Source organism: Diabrotica undecimpunctata, chromosome 5 (assembly GCF_040954645.1).
Source record: "Diabrotica undecimpunctata isolate CICGRU chromosome 5, icDiaUnde3, whole genome shotgun sequence".
In the NCBI taxonomy this organism is placed as follows: domain Eukaryota; kingdom Metazoa; phylum Arthropoda; class Insecta; order Coleoptera; family Chrysomelidae; genus Diabrotica; species Diabrotica undecimpunctata.
Window position 1 is genome coordinate 143,603,538 of NC_092807.1, and position 16,321 is coordinate 143,619,858.

Sequence of the window (16,321 nt, forward strand, 5' to 3'; positions counted from 1 at the left end):
CCAAGAAATAACATCTAACTGGGATACTGGACCACTGATTCTAATCTCAGAAGTTCAGAAGGCCATTGACCAAGAGGAACGAAGGAAGGCTTCTGGTCCCGACGAAATACCTGCAGAATTGGTACAATTATTAGATGATGAGGGAGTTGCGATTATCACCTCCTTCTTTAACAAGATATGCAGTAAGGTAAATTACCAGACAACTGGTTATTATCAATATTATAAATATTTCCAAGAAAAGGAATGCCAGACAGTGTAGCGACTATCGACTTATCAGTTTAATAAGTCACACGCTCAAAATGTTTATGAAAATATTGCATTGTCGCATGTATAAATTTTGTGGAGGGATAATTAATGATGGGCAGTTTGGTTTCCGAAACGGTGTGAGTATTCCGGAAGCTCTTTTTTGCATTCAACTACTGTTACAAAACAGCATTGCGTTTAGGAAAAATATTTACAGTTTCGAAAAAGCCTGTTATAGAGGACCACATAAATATACTACTATTTCAATGCTTGGACTGGACACGTATGACATTAGATTGCTCAAAAATCTTTACTACAATCAGATAGCTTGTATTAAGGTGGATCAAGAGGTTTCAGCTAAAGTTCTATGAAACGTGGTGTCAGACAAGGATGTGTTATGTCACTGATGTTTTTTAATGCCTACGCTGAACCAAAGAGTCTAGAAGACTTGAAAGACCCTGTTAAACGCTGTAAACAACGAATGTACTGAAAAAGGCTTAATAATCAAGACAAAGAAATCAAAATGCATGGTGTTCGAAAAAATTCTGGGTAGTTGGATTAACTGCAGGGTTTGCTTTTATAAACTTTTAATAAATTTTTGAAAATGCACATATTGGGAGCCCTTTGCCGGGGCTCTGCTACTGTTCTACGAACCTAGACTCTTTGCTGGACTCTTTTTGCCTTTAAAAAAGTGTTTTTATTTCATTACCGATGCAAGAATTAATGCTAATCTACCAAAGATATAATCTACGCAGAGGTCACTTCGAATTGGTTGGTTAAAATCCCTCTGTAAGACACCGTGAGGCTCCGTAATATTCCAGGCGCTTCCTTCCCTCTTGGTCATATCAACACCAGTTGTTACTGCAGCAGTTTGCGATGCAAGAAATATTCCGAAAGCGACGGAAGGTTTAATCAATATCTGCAGTCACTCGTTAAAATATATTGTTATGATTGTTTATTTTGACTTTTATTTTAATTTATTGAGAAATTGAAAAAATTATAATTTAATTGTTATCAAATGTAAAATAAGACTCCTTTTATTACCTGTGTTCGATGGATTCAAAGATTTTCTAGTTGTCCTTTATCGAGATAGAGAAGAAGGATAATAATAAAAGAAAATAGTATATTTCAAAAATTAAGCATTCTTTATTTTATATAAAAAAGGAATAAAACAATTTTCAACTTCTGCCGTCATCTTATCAATCAGCATACAAGAAAATAAATGAAATTTTTATAATAATAAGATTTTAAATCTACATAAATTTATAATAAGTGAAAACCAATTTTACTTAAACTTTCCTTTACTTTAAACAAAAAACAACAAAACTGTAACTTTTGATTAGTCAAACAAAACTCACTTCTTTAAATTTGAATGATAATGACCATGATGTCAACACAGATCCTTCACAGATACCAATTTCAATTATACAAAACACTTACAGCTTTTTTTTTTCTTATTGAATTGTATGTTGGCACATACCCAGAAAAATCCAGTCTCCTCAACGATGTGATCTCTCCTCTTTGGCACCTCGACTCCTTCCTAACGTCTCTGCAAACCTCCTGCATACTACACAAAAACACCTGATTCACTTCTCCAAAAACTCAGCTACTTATTTATGACACAAGGACCTCCTTTTGTCAACTTGATGCCGTAAAACTACTTTTACATATACTTCACAAAATGCCCACGGTAGATACAAGGACCTCTTTTAATCTACTTGTTATCTCCTTCTGCAAAACTATTCACTTCTTTTCACAATGCCGGTATCCAAACTCACGAACCACACCCTATCTTCTAACAAACGACTGTTTCCTTCGATGGCCAAATTACAACTGCCTCCCCCCGTCTCCTAATCAGGCTAACCGCATTACCATTCAAAAACGACTATCCAATCAAAAGCTCAAATCTTGTTTACTACTGTCAATGTTTGTTCTAAAAATTCTGTGTATGATTTGGGAAGACCAAATTACTGTTTCAGAGAAAGAATAAATAAAAATTGATTTTTCTATCCTCAGTCTGTTAATACACAATCTATACCTGTTTCCAAAGATTAGTATATGGTCATTTAATACACAAACAATGACAAGATTAACTTTCAGGTAAAATGTCTTCTAATTCTACACAAAGGGGTTTTTTGATAATTTTGTTGGAAACGGAAAAGGTCGTTTGCCAAACAAATTTCTATTCTTATCTACACTAAATCTTATCTTAAATTACTATATACATTTTGTTTATAATGATATCTTAAAATTTTATTCCGATGGATCTTTTTATTTATTGTTTTCTTTGGTTGAGAAAGAAGAAGTATGACAATATATATATATATATATATATATATATATATATATATATTTATATATATATATATATATATTTATATATATATATATATATATATATATATATATATATATATATGTAATATCAAATAATACTATTAATAACACTGTTCTGCCTACTACTGTACTTGGGATTCTAACTACCCATTACTCCTCGTTACCCTATTTCCCTCAAGTTCACCTATTCACGTTAACATTGTCTACATTTTGTAAATTTGAATGGATATTATCTGGCCCTGTTTGTGAGCTAATCGGAAAATCTCCAACATCATTAGAGGCAGATAAACTCTTTGATTTACTTGAAGATGCTCCGGAATCCATTGTAACATTTACTTCTTGATATAATTTACGTTTTTTTTAGACAAAAACTGCACTAACATCGCTATTTTCATCTTCCGAGTCACTCGAAGCTTGCGAACTAGGAGAGTAAGCATCAGACGAATGAACATTAACTATTATTACAGAATCACTTTCGTCATCCGACATTAGTTCATCCCACAACTGTAAAATGCGTTTGTGTCCTTTTTCGTAATCTTCCATTGTGTGTACACCTTGTTTACATTCACTTTACTGCATTGCTATGCTCAAAAACTTTGTTAATCTAAGGAGCTAACAACAGACTGGCTTGCACTTGCACGAGTCGCTTGATTCTCGAAACGGTTACTTTTTCCTTGAATACCAGGCAGTGCCACGGCATAACGTATGTACCACATGGTCCCGTAGAAGCAATATAAATTATTTGGGCCTCGTGGCAAAACCTTAGGCCACAAAAAAACCTTTCAAAATTCACAAAAAAAAAGACAGATACCCAAAAATATTATTCAAATAGATTATAAAATACCTTAGCCAAACTGAGACTATTACAAAAAAAAATTTAAATAATTTTCATTATATGGTGGCGCTAAGGTGTTAAACATGACGTGTATCTCCTTCCGTCAACTGCATAGAACGAATAGATACCTTTGAAAATTAAATACTCCATGTTGTTTATCATTATTGAATAAATTTTTTACACAAAATAAAACTTGATATATCTTCACAAGTTGACGGCGTTCTTCCTTATATTATCAACTATTATGCGCTAAGCCAATAAAAATTGTTTTTAGGCATTGTTTGCACGTTCTACTCTACAATAGGAGGAATGAAGGCCGTTTTAGTCACAGATGTATTTCAATCTTTGCTTATGTTTGCTGCCATATTCTGTGTGATTATTAATGGTTGGGTCGAAAAAGGAAGTTTAGCAGAAATCTGGAGAATAGCAGAGCAACACAATAGAACAAATTTGCTGAAGTAAGTTTAGTTTTGGAAATTATTCTTTATAGCTTTTAATTGAAATGATCATGGATAAAAATATAGACAAGGGTTTTCGGATTGTTTACGGTAAGTGTTATGGTATAGGTGTTCTTATGAAATTATTCATATTTTTATTCCCAGTTTTAGTTATGCTAAACAGGTACTTGCGACTGTTTAAGAGCTCGAAGATTAACTTAACTTCCTTTATTACTTATTATTAATTGTGGTTTAATCCCGTATAAAAAATATCTCTGTTAAATATGGCAGAAGAAAATAGTTTCAGAACCATTCTTAGCTGCTTAATGTTCAGTACTATACAGCCTTTTCCTGTTTACTTCATTGGGATCGTCCTATCACACACCATTCGCTTGTTATTCTACTGTATACACGCAAAGTTATCGCCTTATTTGTAGTAGTAACTTTACCTCTATATTATCATTCTAGATAGGTACTCTGTTTTTCTCCTACTAATTGTTAAACCTATTTTTTTCAGAAATTATTTTTAAGCCTATTTTTAAGTAAAATTACATCATCAGCATATAATAAATACCAAGGAATGCCACTGTAATAATTCTTTGTTATCTGATTCAATACTATTATAGTAACAATAATTTAGGACTAAGCACTGAGCCCTGATCGAATTATACTTTCACATAAAATATATCAGTCCCTCCCATACCTGTGCTAACATAAGATGTTACTCACATTATATATATTTTTTACAATGTTCCTATACTCATAGGAAACTGTTTTCTTATCGAGTGCTCAGTATATAAGCTTTAGAGATTGTGACTGGTAGCTCCATTAGGATAAAAATAAATATTAGCGACGCTCGGAAAAACCGACAACACGACTGATCAGTACTCAGCCTAAGCAAGAGGTGGAACGGTATCGGTCAATCAATACTCGACGCAGACGGGGAATGGAAGCGATCAATCAATACTCAATTACCAGGTAGGGAAAGAACATTGGCCTCTGATCAGTATCAGTACTCAGAGACCAGTTCATTACTCCGGATCGAACTTCGTTCACGCCGCATCGATGGCAATACCAAGCTGTTAGTTGTAGTAGTGCGGGTACACTGAGAGAGGGCCAGCTATTGGAAAGCTATGACGCGTTCGGCGGCATTTACGTTACAAAGTATCCTATCACAGCCTTTCTTAAGATCGACGAATACCATATGTGCGTTTGTTTCTTTACTCTTATATTTTTTTGTTATTCTGTCTGGCACAAATCAAAACTTTCTACTGTCTGGCATAAACTAACTTTCCGAAATTTTTGTTTCCCCATTTTATCAATTTTTTCTTCACATATTTTCATGGTATGACTAAAGTCGACTTTACACTACATAATTTATCATGTGATTTGTCATATGATGTGGTCATGGAGTGAAATTTACATGTTTACACTGTGTGATTTGTCATATGATTTTGTCATAGGCACTGGCATGCGGCTCGTCATAGCTTGTCATAGGAGAATAGGACGGTACCTATTCCGCATGATAAAGTTATATGATTTTCGGGGTAACACCGACATATTTAGAGAGACAACATTCTTTATTTATTTATTTGTTTGTTGCATTGATATTGAGCCTATTGTCTAATCTGTGCTATTGTGTCGTATTTTTCTTTTATTATTTATTTAGTTTATTTTATTCGTAGTTTAGTGTTTTATAGTCTTAGTCATAATTTTAGTTTCTTTATTAATTATTTTTAATTTGGTATAATATATACACTAAATTTGATATGCCCCGTCCACTATTTCTTCATAAGAGCCACCTGCGAGCCCAAAGGCGTCTGATCTTTTTCTTCTTACTATTAGGTGTACGCAGTTGTTTCCGGAGTATTATTATTAAAAGTCGGGAAGCCAATGCAAGCAAAGATTTATTTTCCAATCTAATAGTTATTACCTATACTGTGTCTTATATCTCTATGACCATAAACAAAAAGAAAAATCAATAAAACCTCATTGTCACTCATATCATAACTCATAACTTATCATTCAGTATAAACACGATTTTTTAAAACATCATAGAAACGAGGAATCATAACAAATCTCATATGATATTGTTATATGATAAAATCATGTAGTGTAAAGTGGTTTTATGCTTCTGAATTTGGTACTTGGTGGAACATCTCTATTGATTTCTTTGACATCAAAATACTGTTTATATACATTCGTCTAAACGAAAGCAAAATAAGGCCAAATACCAGACTGCATTTCATTTCAGTTTGAACTTCCACAAGTATTCCTGATGAGGAGTTGAATAACTCGAAACACGTGTAGAGCAATGGTGGAATTTGAATTGAAATGAAATGCAATCTTTTACTTTCATCTAAACGTCTTTTCTCTACGTAAAGAGTGAAAAAGATAGTGTTTTTCAAGGGTGAACCGTAGATGCATGTCGGAGTAAAAGGTTACTTCTAGCGTCGTTCAGAAGCCTCTAATAATAGTAAGAGGCTTTGAATTTGCGGTTCAAATAATTTGCTATCAAAGAGAGGTCTCTTGACTTTTTTCTTGTTACTTCATATATATATATATATATATATATATATATATATATAGAAAAGAAAAGAAATTTAATCTTTGCAGATTAGTTAAATAGTAAACTCTTAAATATTGGGGAAATCTGCAAGAAATACTCTAATGTGTATCAATTGTTTCGCCGAACGTTTTCGCCAAAGAGAATTAATTTGGCTTCTTCAGGGCTGAAAGAGAATAAATTATAATTAGCTACCATATATTATCTATTAAAACATTATTGATCTTACCGTAACTTAGAATTGTAGAGTTAGAATATTAAAAAACTTTGCTAGTAACATAGTGGTGTTTTTTTTGTTACTATGTGCAAAAAAAGTTTTTTTATAAGAATTGAAATGTATGGTAGCTTCGAACTTGACACGTAAAGGCTTACCCAAGGTTAATCGAAAAACCCAATGCAACTACATTTAAAAGGAGGTAATTCTTTGAAATGTCGGCAATAACTAAATTTTTGATTTTTAGATAGTTAAAAGTGAGGTTCTGTTTAAGCCAGAACGCAATGAAGTTGTCAGCGCTTGCGTTCTGGCTTAAACAGAACCTCACTTTTAACTATCTAAAAATCAAAAATTTAGTTATTGCCGACATTTCAAAGAATTACCTCCTTTTAAATGTAGTTGCATTGGGTTTTTCGATTAACCTTGGGTAAGCCTTTACGTGTCAAGTTCGAAGCTACCATACATTTCAATTCTTATAAAAAAACTTTTTTTGCACATAGTAACAAAAAAAACACCACTATGTTACTAGCAAAGTTTTTTAATATTCTAACTCTACAATTCTAAGTTACGGTAAGATCAATAATGTTTTAATAGATAATATATGGTAGCTAATTATAATTTATTCTCTTTCAGTCCTGAAGAAGCCAAATTAATTCTCTTTGGCGAAAACGTTCGGCGAAACAATTGATACACATTAGAGTATTTCTTGCAGATTTCCCCAATATTTAAGAGTTTACTATATATATATATATATATATATATATATATATATATATATATATATATATATATATATATATATTATATATAATATATATATATATATATATTATATATATAATATATATATATATAATATATATATATATATAATATATATATATATATATATATATATATATATATATATATATATATATATATATATATATATATATATATATAATATTCTTTATAGTTTTAGCCCTGATCCCACTGTAAGGCATTCATGGTTTACTTTAATCCTCGGTGGAGGTGTAACGTTTCTTTCTCTGTATGGGGTAAATCAGACGCAAGTTCAGAGATACTTGACAGTCAAAGACTTAAAAACTGCTCAAAAAGCATTATGGTGGAATTGGCCGATTTTAACTTGCCTTAGTCTAAGCACATCATTTTCGGGACTGGTAATTTTTTCCCGGTATTATAAGTGTGATCCAGTTCTATCGAAACGTATCAACTCTGCTGATCAGGTAAGCTATGATACTATTTATTTATTTTTTATTTAGAGGGGATTAGAGAGACCAGTAAGGGTCATTAGGATTTACATGACAATATACAAAGCACTCCGTAGTATTTTTACCTTATGGTCATTATAAAGGTTAATGTCTTTTAAATATTTTAGAGTTATTTTAATTTATTCTTTAATTATAAAAATGTTTTAACTGCACAGATATGTTGTTATTCTGTCGCTATTCTTGGTGCTCTGGACAGTAAACTAAAATATATTTTCCTTTTATCTGAAAATTGCACGTATTGCGTATGGTGGGATCTTCAATAGATATCACATATCTATTTATTAGTCTAGTGTGCCTTAATCTTAATATTTTTACTTGTTCTTGGCATTTTTGACGTAAAGGTATGGATTCACTGATTTTAGGTTTTAAAATTTTTAAGTTTGATGAGCTTCTGTTCCATTCTATATTTTAGAAGATTCAGTATCTAATGACGATGCTGCCTCGCGTGCTGCTGTGTCTGCAGTTGTCAGGAAACAAAATTAAACCATTCAATTCATTGTTAAGAATACGACCATTACCGATAGCCAGCGATTGCTCGAAGAACTCTTCGACAGAAAGATCATTTAGCAATGCAACTTACTTGTTTTTTGTAAGTCAGTTTCATTCCTTATTGTGCACTTCCTTCTGCTGTGAGTTCAACATTGGTACATTCGTCCGAACTGTTTGGTTCAGTTCATTTCGATCATGTTCACTTTCACGTTCTAAGTCTCTATTGAAAAGTCGCTTGATTCCCTATGGCATTCCTAACTTGAATAGGAAACTCGCTCATGACACAGTTCATGTGGATTGGATGGGAAGCATGTCGAAATAATGATCACAAACAATGAGCGTATCTGACTTCTAGATGCACAAAACAATTGCTTCAGCAATTTTCATATCCCAATTATTTTTCAAGCAAATTGAGCTGTCGACATGCTGCACTAAATGATGGGCACAGTACACCTTTGACAATTTAAAGTAATTGAAATGACATTAAACCACGAACATTCACCAGCAACAACCGCAAGTAGCATTCGGCACTTATCAGATGAATTGGGTAAATGCAATCAAGTATACTTAGTAAGTAAGTACTCAGTGCTTCTGTACGGAGTAGCACCGTGGACATTGAAGGCGAAAACTCTATCAAAACTTCAGGCTTTTGAGCTATGATTATACAGAATGATCCTGAAGATACCATGGACAGACAAAGTCACCAATGAAGAAGTACTACGGGGATGAACACAACCGCGGATTTGGTCAACATCGTGAAGGGCTGTAATCTGCAGTACTTAAGACATATAATGAGAAATCAAGGCAGATATGAGCTACTCCAATGCATTTTGCAAGGTAAAATTTAAGGAAAAGTGCCCCAGGACGAAGAAGAATATCCTGGCTTGCTAACCTGAAAGCACGGTATAGAAAGACCTCAACACAGCTATTCCGTATAGCAACCTACAAAGCCATCATAGCCAGAATCACCAACGTTCGCAACGGACAGACACCTTAACAAGAAGAATCAAGAGCATTAATAAAATGCACATTCGGATGATCAGGAACTTCTTCGTATTGCTTCCTAAGTTAAATTTTTTTCGATATTTACAATAGTTGCAGTGTCACCTGCTTTTAAACTTTTAAAAAATACCCCTTAATTTTTTTTTTCGTTAAATTTTACGATATTTTTATGGTTATTCTGCGGGGCTGAGTCGAATCCAAAAACCAACATCATTAAAATCGGTACAGCCGTCCTTGAGTCCAAAAATTTTCTATATCCTTAATCGAGTGAGTAATCTTAATTATCCTTTTATTATAAGTATTTATTCTTTTTAGTATTATCTTTTACCCTGATTATATGACATTATTAACATATTATATGTGACTCTTGTTTATATCATAGATCCTTATGTCGTATTCTGGCTTTCATTGTTACGCCTATTTTGTCAGTATCTCGATATCTACATTGTTGCCATATACTCATGAAATTCTCTTTTAGCAAATTGGGAAGCCGTTTTTTCAAGTCAGATAATAATGTCACTTTGGTCGACCTTACATGAATTCTTATTACAGTGGTGTGGTCTTGTTACTGTGAAAATCGACATGATCTAGGACTATTGACCTAAATAATTCTACAGATTTGTTTATGAGTAATTATTTAACTCAAGGTTGTTGCGATTTAAGTAGACTTTAGTTCTTCATAGGTATACAGGGTGATCAACTTCTCTGATAAAGTCCGTTATATCTGTTATTATAAGAGATACCAAAAAAGATATTTATAAAAATAGGAGTTAGCTTTAAGCTCCACATTTTAAAATTAGTTACAAATATACAGTGTTTTCCATAATATACCGTATCAAAGATATATATTTTTAAATGAAACACTCTGTATTTTTTAAGTGGGTACTTCTAGTGGCTCGGTATGCCTGTATGTTTTTGCAAGGGCCCGAAATAATATTTAACGTAATACAGATGCGTGCAGAAACCTTACGGTATACAGTAATATACGAGGCGTGTTTCTTAAGTAAGTACCGTTTTGGAATTAAAAAAAGACGTGCAAAGATATGGCAATAATTTTATTTTTACATGAAAGCCTGTACCTTAATCTACTTTTCTACATAATTTCCGTGAATATTGAGGCACTTGTCATAACGTGGCACCAGTTTTTGAATACCCTCCTGATAAAATTCTTCCGCCTGACTTGTTAACCACTGCATCACAAATGTTTTGACTTCGTTGTCGTCTTGAAGACGCTGACCGCCCAGGTGTTTCTTCAAGTGGTGGAACAAATGGTAGTCGCTGGGCGCCAGATCAGGGCTGTATGGAGGATAATCTAGAGTTTCCCATTTAAATAATTTGATGAAATCTTTGGTCTGATTAGCCACATGTGGACGGGCATTGTCATGCAGCAAAACGATACCCTTACTCAACTTGCCACGTCTTTTGTTCTGGATTGCACGACGCAGATTTTTTAATGTCTCACAAAAAACTGTGCACATGATTTTCGGGGCAGAAATTGTTGGCTTAAACTTCACTCTTTGGGGTGATGATGAATATCGCCATTCCATGGATTGTTGTTTCGATTCTGGTGTGACGTAGGCCACCCACGTTTCGTCACCCGTAACAATTTGGTCTAAAAAATCTTCACCTTCACTGTGGTACCGCTCAAGGAAAGTCAATGCACTGCCTAAACGTTGGGTTTTGTGCAAATCCGTCAACATTTTTGGAACCCAACGTGAACACAATTTCCGGTAATTCAAGTTCTCGGTTCTCGGTAACAATGCGATACAAAACACTACGAGAATACTGAGGAAAGCAGTCGGACAATGATGAAATTGTAAAGCGTCTGTTTTCTCTCACCTTTTCGTCCACTTTCTGCACCACATTTTCATTAACGACCGAAGGACGCCCACTCCGTTCTTAATCATGCACATTTGTGCGGCCATCTTTAAATGCTCTCACCCATTTCCTTATCATTCCATCACTCATAATGTTTTGTCCGTAAACTTCAACGATCTCACGATGAATATCGATCGGTTTTACGTCTTTAGCACTAAGAAATCGTATAACAGCCCGTACTTCACAATCAGCGTGACTTACGATTATTGGAGGCATCTTAAACACTGGAGTAAACAAGTATACAATGAAGAATCAGACTGTAATGGCGTCAGTGCGTAGACAAGAGATGTAGGTAACCAGCGCTCATGCGCGGAACGCCGACCGTAGCTCTGCGGCGGCGTAATCGCAAAACGGTACTTACTTAAAAAACATGCCTCGTACATAATATACATACAAATACATTTATTATAAAAATAAAATGACATAAATAAACATAAATACAACATAATAATGATAAAGAATAAAATATAAAATAATGATGAAAAAATTTAAAAATAAAATAAAAATTCAATAAAATGAAATGAATTAAAATAATAAATTAAAATTACTAAAATCACTTAACAAACTTTTTCAAGAAAAAAATTTGGATTTTTAAAATTTTAAGGAACCTAAATATGTGGTATTTTATAAAAAATATTAACAATTCAGTAATAAGCACACATAAAATTTCATTAACCCAAGTATAGTATTAACGCGCTATAAGAAGTATTATATACTCTGTATATTCGTTAAATATAATTTGATAATGTAATTTGTTTATTTTTAACTCATTTTTAGTTGTTACCATATTACGTAGTTGATACAATGGGAGATATTCCTGGGCTTTCCGGATTATTTGTGGCTGGTATATTTAGTGCATCTTTGTCTACAATTTCTGCATCATTAAACAGTTTGTCGGCCATTACAGTGGAGGATTATATCAAAGTAAGTTTGTTTCGCAAATATTAAACAATTAATGTGTCGTCATACTTTATATTTAATGTTTACATTTTCACTATTTTTGAAATAGTACTCGATTTGTATTTTGAGAATGTTATCGTATTGAACTATTTTTATAAGTCTAATTTATTAACTTTATTTATTATAAAATGTTTTAACACTTAGTTAATTAAAATCTTTATTAAATTTATATATATATATATATATATATATATATATATATATATATATATATATATATTCTTACTTTTATCACTAAAAACTAGAACACAACTACTTTAATTTATATTATTTATTTACAATATTTATTTTCAGACTATTTACACTAATTTATTTTCGCATTACAATTCGACGACTCGATACCATTATTCAGACTAACTTGTTTTCAAATAAAAATGTCCTCTATATGTATATTAAATAGCCGTTATTCCAGAGTTCCCTCGAAGCGGATGGCGACCTTTCTCGAATAGGATGGAACGCCAGACCGATTTTTAGCGGACCGGAGAAGCTACTAGAAAATAACAAAATGTTTACAAGTTAAATATGAGTCATATTTATCGTAACAGTATTTTCAATTTAAATTATGGTTTATTTCTATTACGTATCGTCGGCTGTATGCAGTAGTAGCCCACAAAAACTCGTAATTGGATAAAACAGGGGTTTAAAGTTTGTGTGCCAATAATTGTGTCTTATTTGTTTTACTACATGGATGGATTTTGAAAAAAAAATTTTGGTGTATTTGAGAGAGCGTTAGGTAGCCTTTAATGAATTGTAACACATACTTTTAAACTTAACTCTAATTTTAAGTTGTGCCACTATTGCACATCAACATTTTGGCTTTCAAGACTAATTAAGGCAAATACAAAACTGGCATTTTTTTGTTAGTCCTATCAACTGAAATAAAGGTTCAATAAAGAATACTACAAGTTATTGGAATGAGAAAATGTGTTTATTAACAACTTTAAGAAGAACGAAATAAAAAAGTATATATTGATAATGGTTAATTGGTGGTGTTGAAGACAACACTCTTGTTTTCGCAAAGGCTAGTAAGGTCTGTTTTCTTTTTTTCAGTTATTGGCGGGCTGCCAGTGTAAGCCCTTTCTAATTCTATAATATCCATGCTTGCTTAACTTTTTCTTGGTGGTAACAACTGATCTGTACTACTCTTGTGCAAATGAAGTTTTAAAATAGTAGTGAGTACCAGAGAAAAAAATAGAAAGCGAAGAAGAAAGAATAGAAAGTGGAAACGTCTCGTTTTGGTGTCGGTAGAGCAGCTTGTAGGTCAAAACAAGCAACTTTGTCAAGTGTGTTTAGCTCCCGGCTTAAGTTTTTCTTCTTATGATGGTTCTTATAAGCATCTTCTAGGGCTATTTTTTCTTCACTGCTCGAATTTTTGTATTTTTCACAATACTAACATTGATCTTTTTTGGGAGAAAAGAATGAATAATTAAAAAGTTTACGATATAAACCAATTTTTACAAATTCATTTATAGCTTTATATTCATTTTACAGATCTGTCAATGTTTTGCCTCCTTCTATATATATTTTTGCGGTACTACTTCAACAATAGTGGCTCTCCATTGTCGGAATTGAAGAAAGGTGTTTACGAACACTGTTCATAGTTTCGTTACAGTATGTATGCTATGTTTACCTCTTTGATCGTTGCTTATAAAGCCATCTTCCGTTTTCCCAATAACAGTTCGAATACATGTATTAGTAACTCCAATGGTGGATATAAAAAATCTTTTGCACACTCTTATGTTTTTCTGATCTCGGTTTTCCAAATTAAATGCATGATTGTAGCCACAACTTGATGTGTAGCCTTTATCTGCATATCGATAAGTTGGTTTAATCATAGACATGGAGATTAGAATATAACTTCGTTGTCCATATATATCCCATTGACCAATATTTTTCAAAGATCTGTGTTCTTTCTTGTAACGTGAATTTTTCATTACATTTTGGTCTATGTGTATTGAAAGATGGACCTAAACTGCGAGTCTGTACAAGATTACCGTTAACATTGGTGTATTTTTGGCCTGAATGTCTAAGGAACTTTCTAACATTTCTTTTCCATTGGTCCGGACAAGCCTTCCTTTTCCTACTTTTAGGTTTATTAATGGTCACGTCTTGTGATACTTCTGTCTCCAAATTGTCATAAGAGACCTCTGTAATTGTAGGCGATACATCATAATCATCATCATTGATCATAAATAAAGAGATATATTAAGAAGAAATCAGCTTGTCAGAAACTTAGTAAATTGGCCAATAGCTAAGAAGAAAACAAATAAATCTCTTGCATTATAAAAAGAGGAATTTCGTCCCTATTTGCTCCCTTGCTTCAATGCACTCCGTGCATTCAGGAGTAACATTCTCCATATTGGACTGATCATCATCTTTCTCATTATTAGGGACATTTTCATTATGAGCAAGGACCTCTACTTTCCATTGACTACCATAAGAAGAGACTTTTTTAACCTGAAACAACGAAGTCATTCTACTTTTTATAACAAGTTAACATAAACGATTTAGTAGAAATGGTCAAAAAATTTTTATTTAATGTGACACAACTCCAAAATTCTCACTGATACAGTTTGAAAATATCTAAAATTGTCTGCGATAGTGAGACAAAAGTGCCGATATTGCATACAAACTTAATATCGACAAGGTTCGACTTCCAGTGCACAACTAAAAAGGGCCAGTACTGCAAGAAACAATTTATCTCAACCGACATGTCATAGCGACACTAGTGACGTCTAGCGCACATTTTTGCTATGATTATTGTGCCAGTTTTACAGGTCATAAATAAGGCTTTTTGAAACCTTCTAGTGATGTTGACTCAATTTTGTCAATTTTTGAGTTAAGCCACTATTGCATTCAGCCGGCGATATAGTAGATAATAAATTTTAAAGTGACAAATCAAGAGCCAAGTTCTCAACCACGAGATGAAATATATTATAAAATATATAATATCACATCCTACGAAGATTTTGGAGCACAACATTGTATTTAAAGGATTTACTATTGCATCAGGAAAGGATCTCTTATTGATAGGCAGAACAAAAACTACGAAACAACAATTATGGCAAACAACTCCACAAAAGAAAGAAGAAAGCCGAAAACCTTGGATGACTTAAGAAATACCTAATATCATGGAACAAAGAAGAAAATATAGAATTAAAAAAACACATTAATATAGAGAAAAACATAAATTAATAAGGAAAAACATAAAAAAACTCCATATGCAAATCCGATATCGGATGATAAAATTTTATATCCACTCTATTCTTCTTCAGGGCGCCGAAAATTGGACTGTTAATGTTAACTTAATGAGAAAGCTAGAAGGTTATGAAATTTGTCTTTTTAGGAGATTTAAAAATATCATGAATAGATCATATTGCGAACGAAATGGTGTTGTACAGAATGGGAAGAGACAGCGAACTTTTGACCACCATTAAAAGAAGAAAGACAGCATATTTGGGGTACATACTTAGAAGTACGAATTGTTGCAGCTGATTATGAAGGGTAAAATCGAAGAAAAATGTGGTCCTGGTAGAATTTAATTCAAGATTCTTCTTAGAAGCTAATTTCGACAAATAATCCAGCCTACTAATTCTGTATTTTAATTTAAATAATCATTTTTAAATCCACGCAATACATAACAATGATTGAGCATTTATGTGACTTTTTTAGCCATTGTATCTAACAATACGTAAGAAACCTCTTTCGGAAACAGTTTCCGCCGTACAGCTGAAGCTCTTGTCGTTAGTATATGGTGCAGTTTGCATAGCAGTGGCATTTTTAGCGCAATTTTTAGGTGGCCTTCTTCAAGCTGCTTTGACCATATTTGGAGTAGTAGGCGGACCTCTTCTAGGATTATTTTCTTTAGGAATGTTTACAACGATGGCGAACGAAGAAGTAAGTATATCAGATATTAGTTTTCATGATTTTTACATGTTTTTCCACATACATCTTTCAAATATTTAAATACACGAGTCTGTTGAGTGAATTTTTGGAAGAATGAAGTGCATGTAATAAGTTCTTGGATTTCAAGTTTTTCCTGTTTATTTATAGTGCAGTAATCGAGTTGTTTTTAGTATCAATCTT

General features: G+C 32.8%; 1 protein-coding gene across 1 annotated transcript in view; it reads left to right on the forward strand.

Annotated features, from left to right (window-relative positions):
• Positions 1-16,321, forward strand: part of LOC140441916 (putative sodium-dependent multivitamin transporter) — a 68,484-nt gene that overhangs the window by 38,156 nt on the left and 14,007 nt on the right. The window contains exons 5-8 of the mRNA XM_072532914.1: positions 3,690-3,873; positions 7,591-7,861; positions 12,053-12,199; positions 15,908-16,132. Coding sequence (XP_072389015.1) covers positions 3,690-3,873; positions 7,591-7,861; positions 12,053-12,199; positions 15,908-16,132 — 827 coding nt within the window. The remainder of the gene's footprint in view (positions 1-3,689; positions 3,874-7,590; positions 7,862-12,052; positions 12,200-15,907; positions 16,133-16,321) is intronic.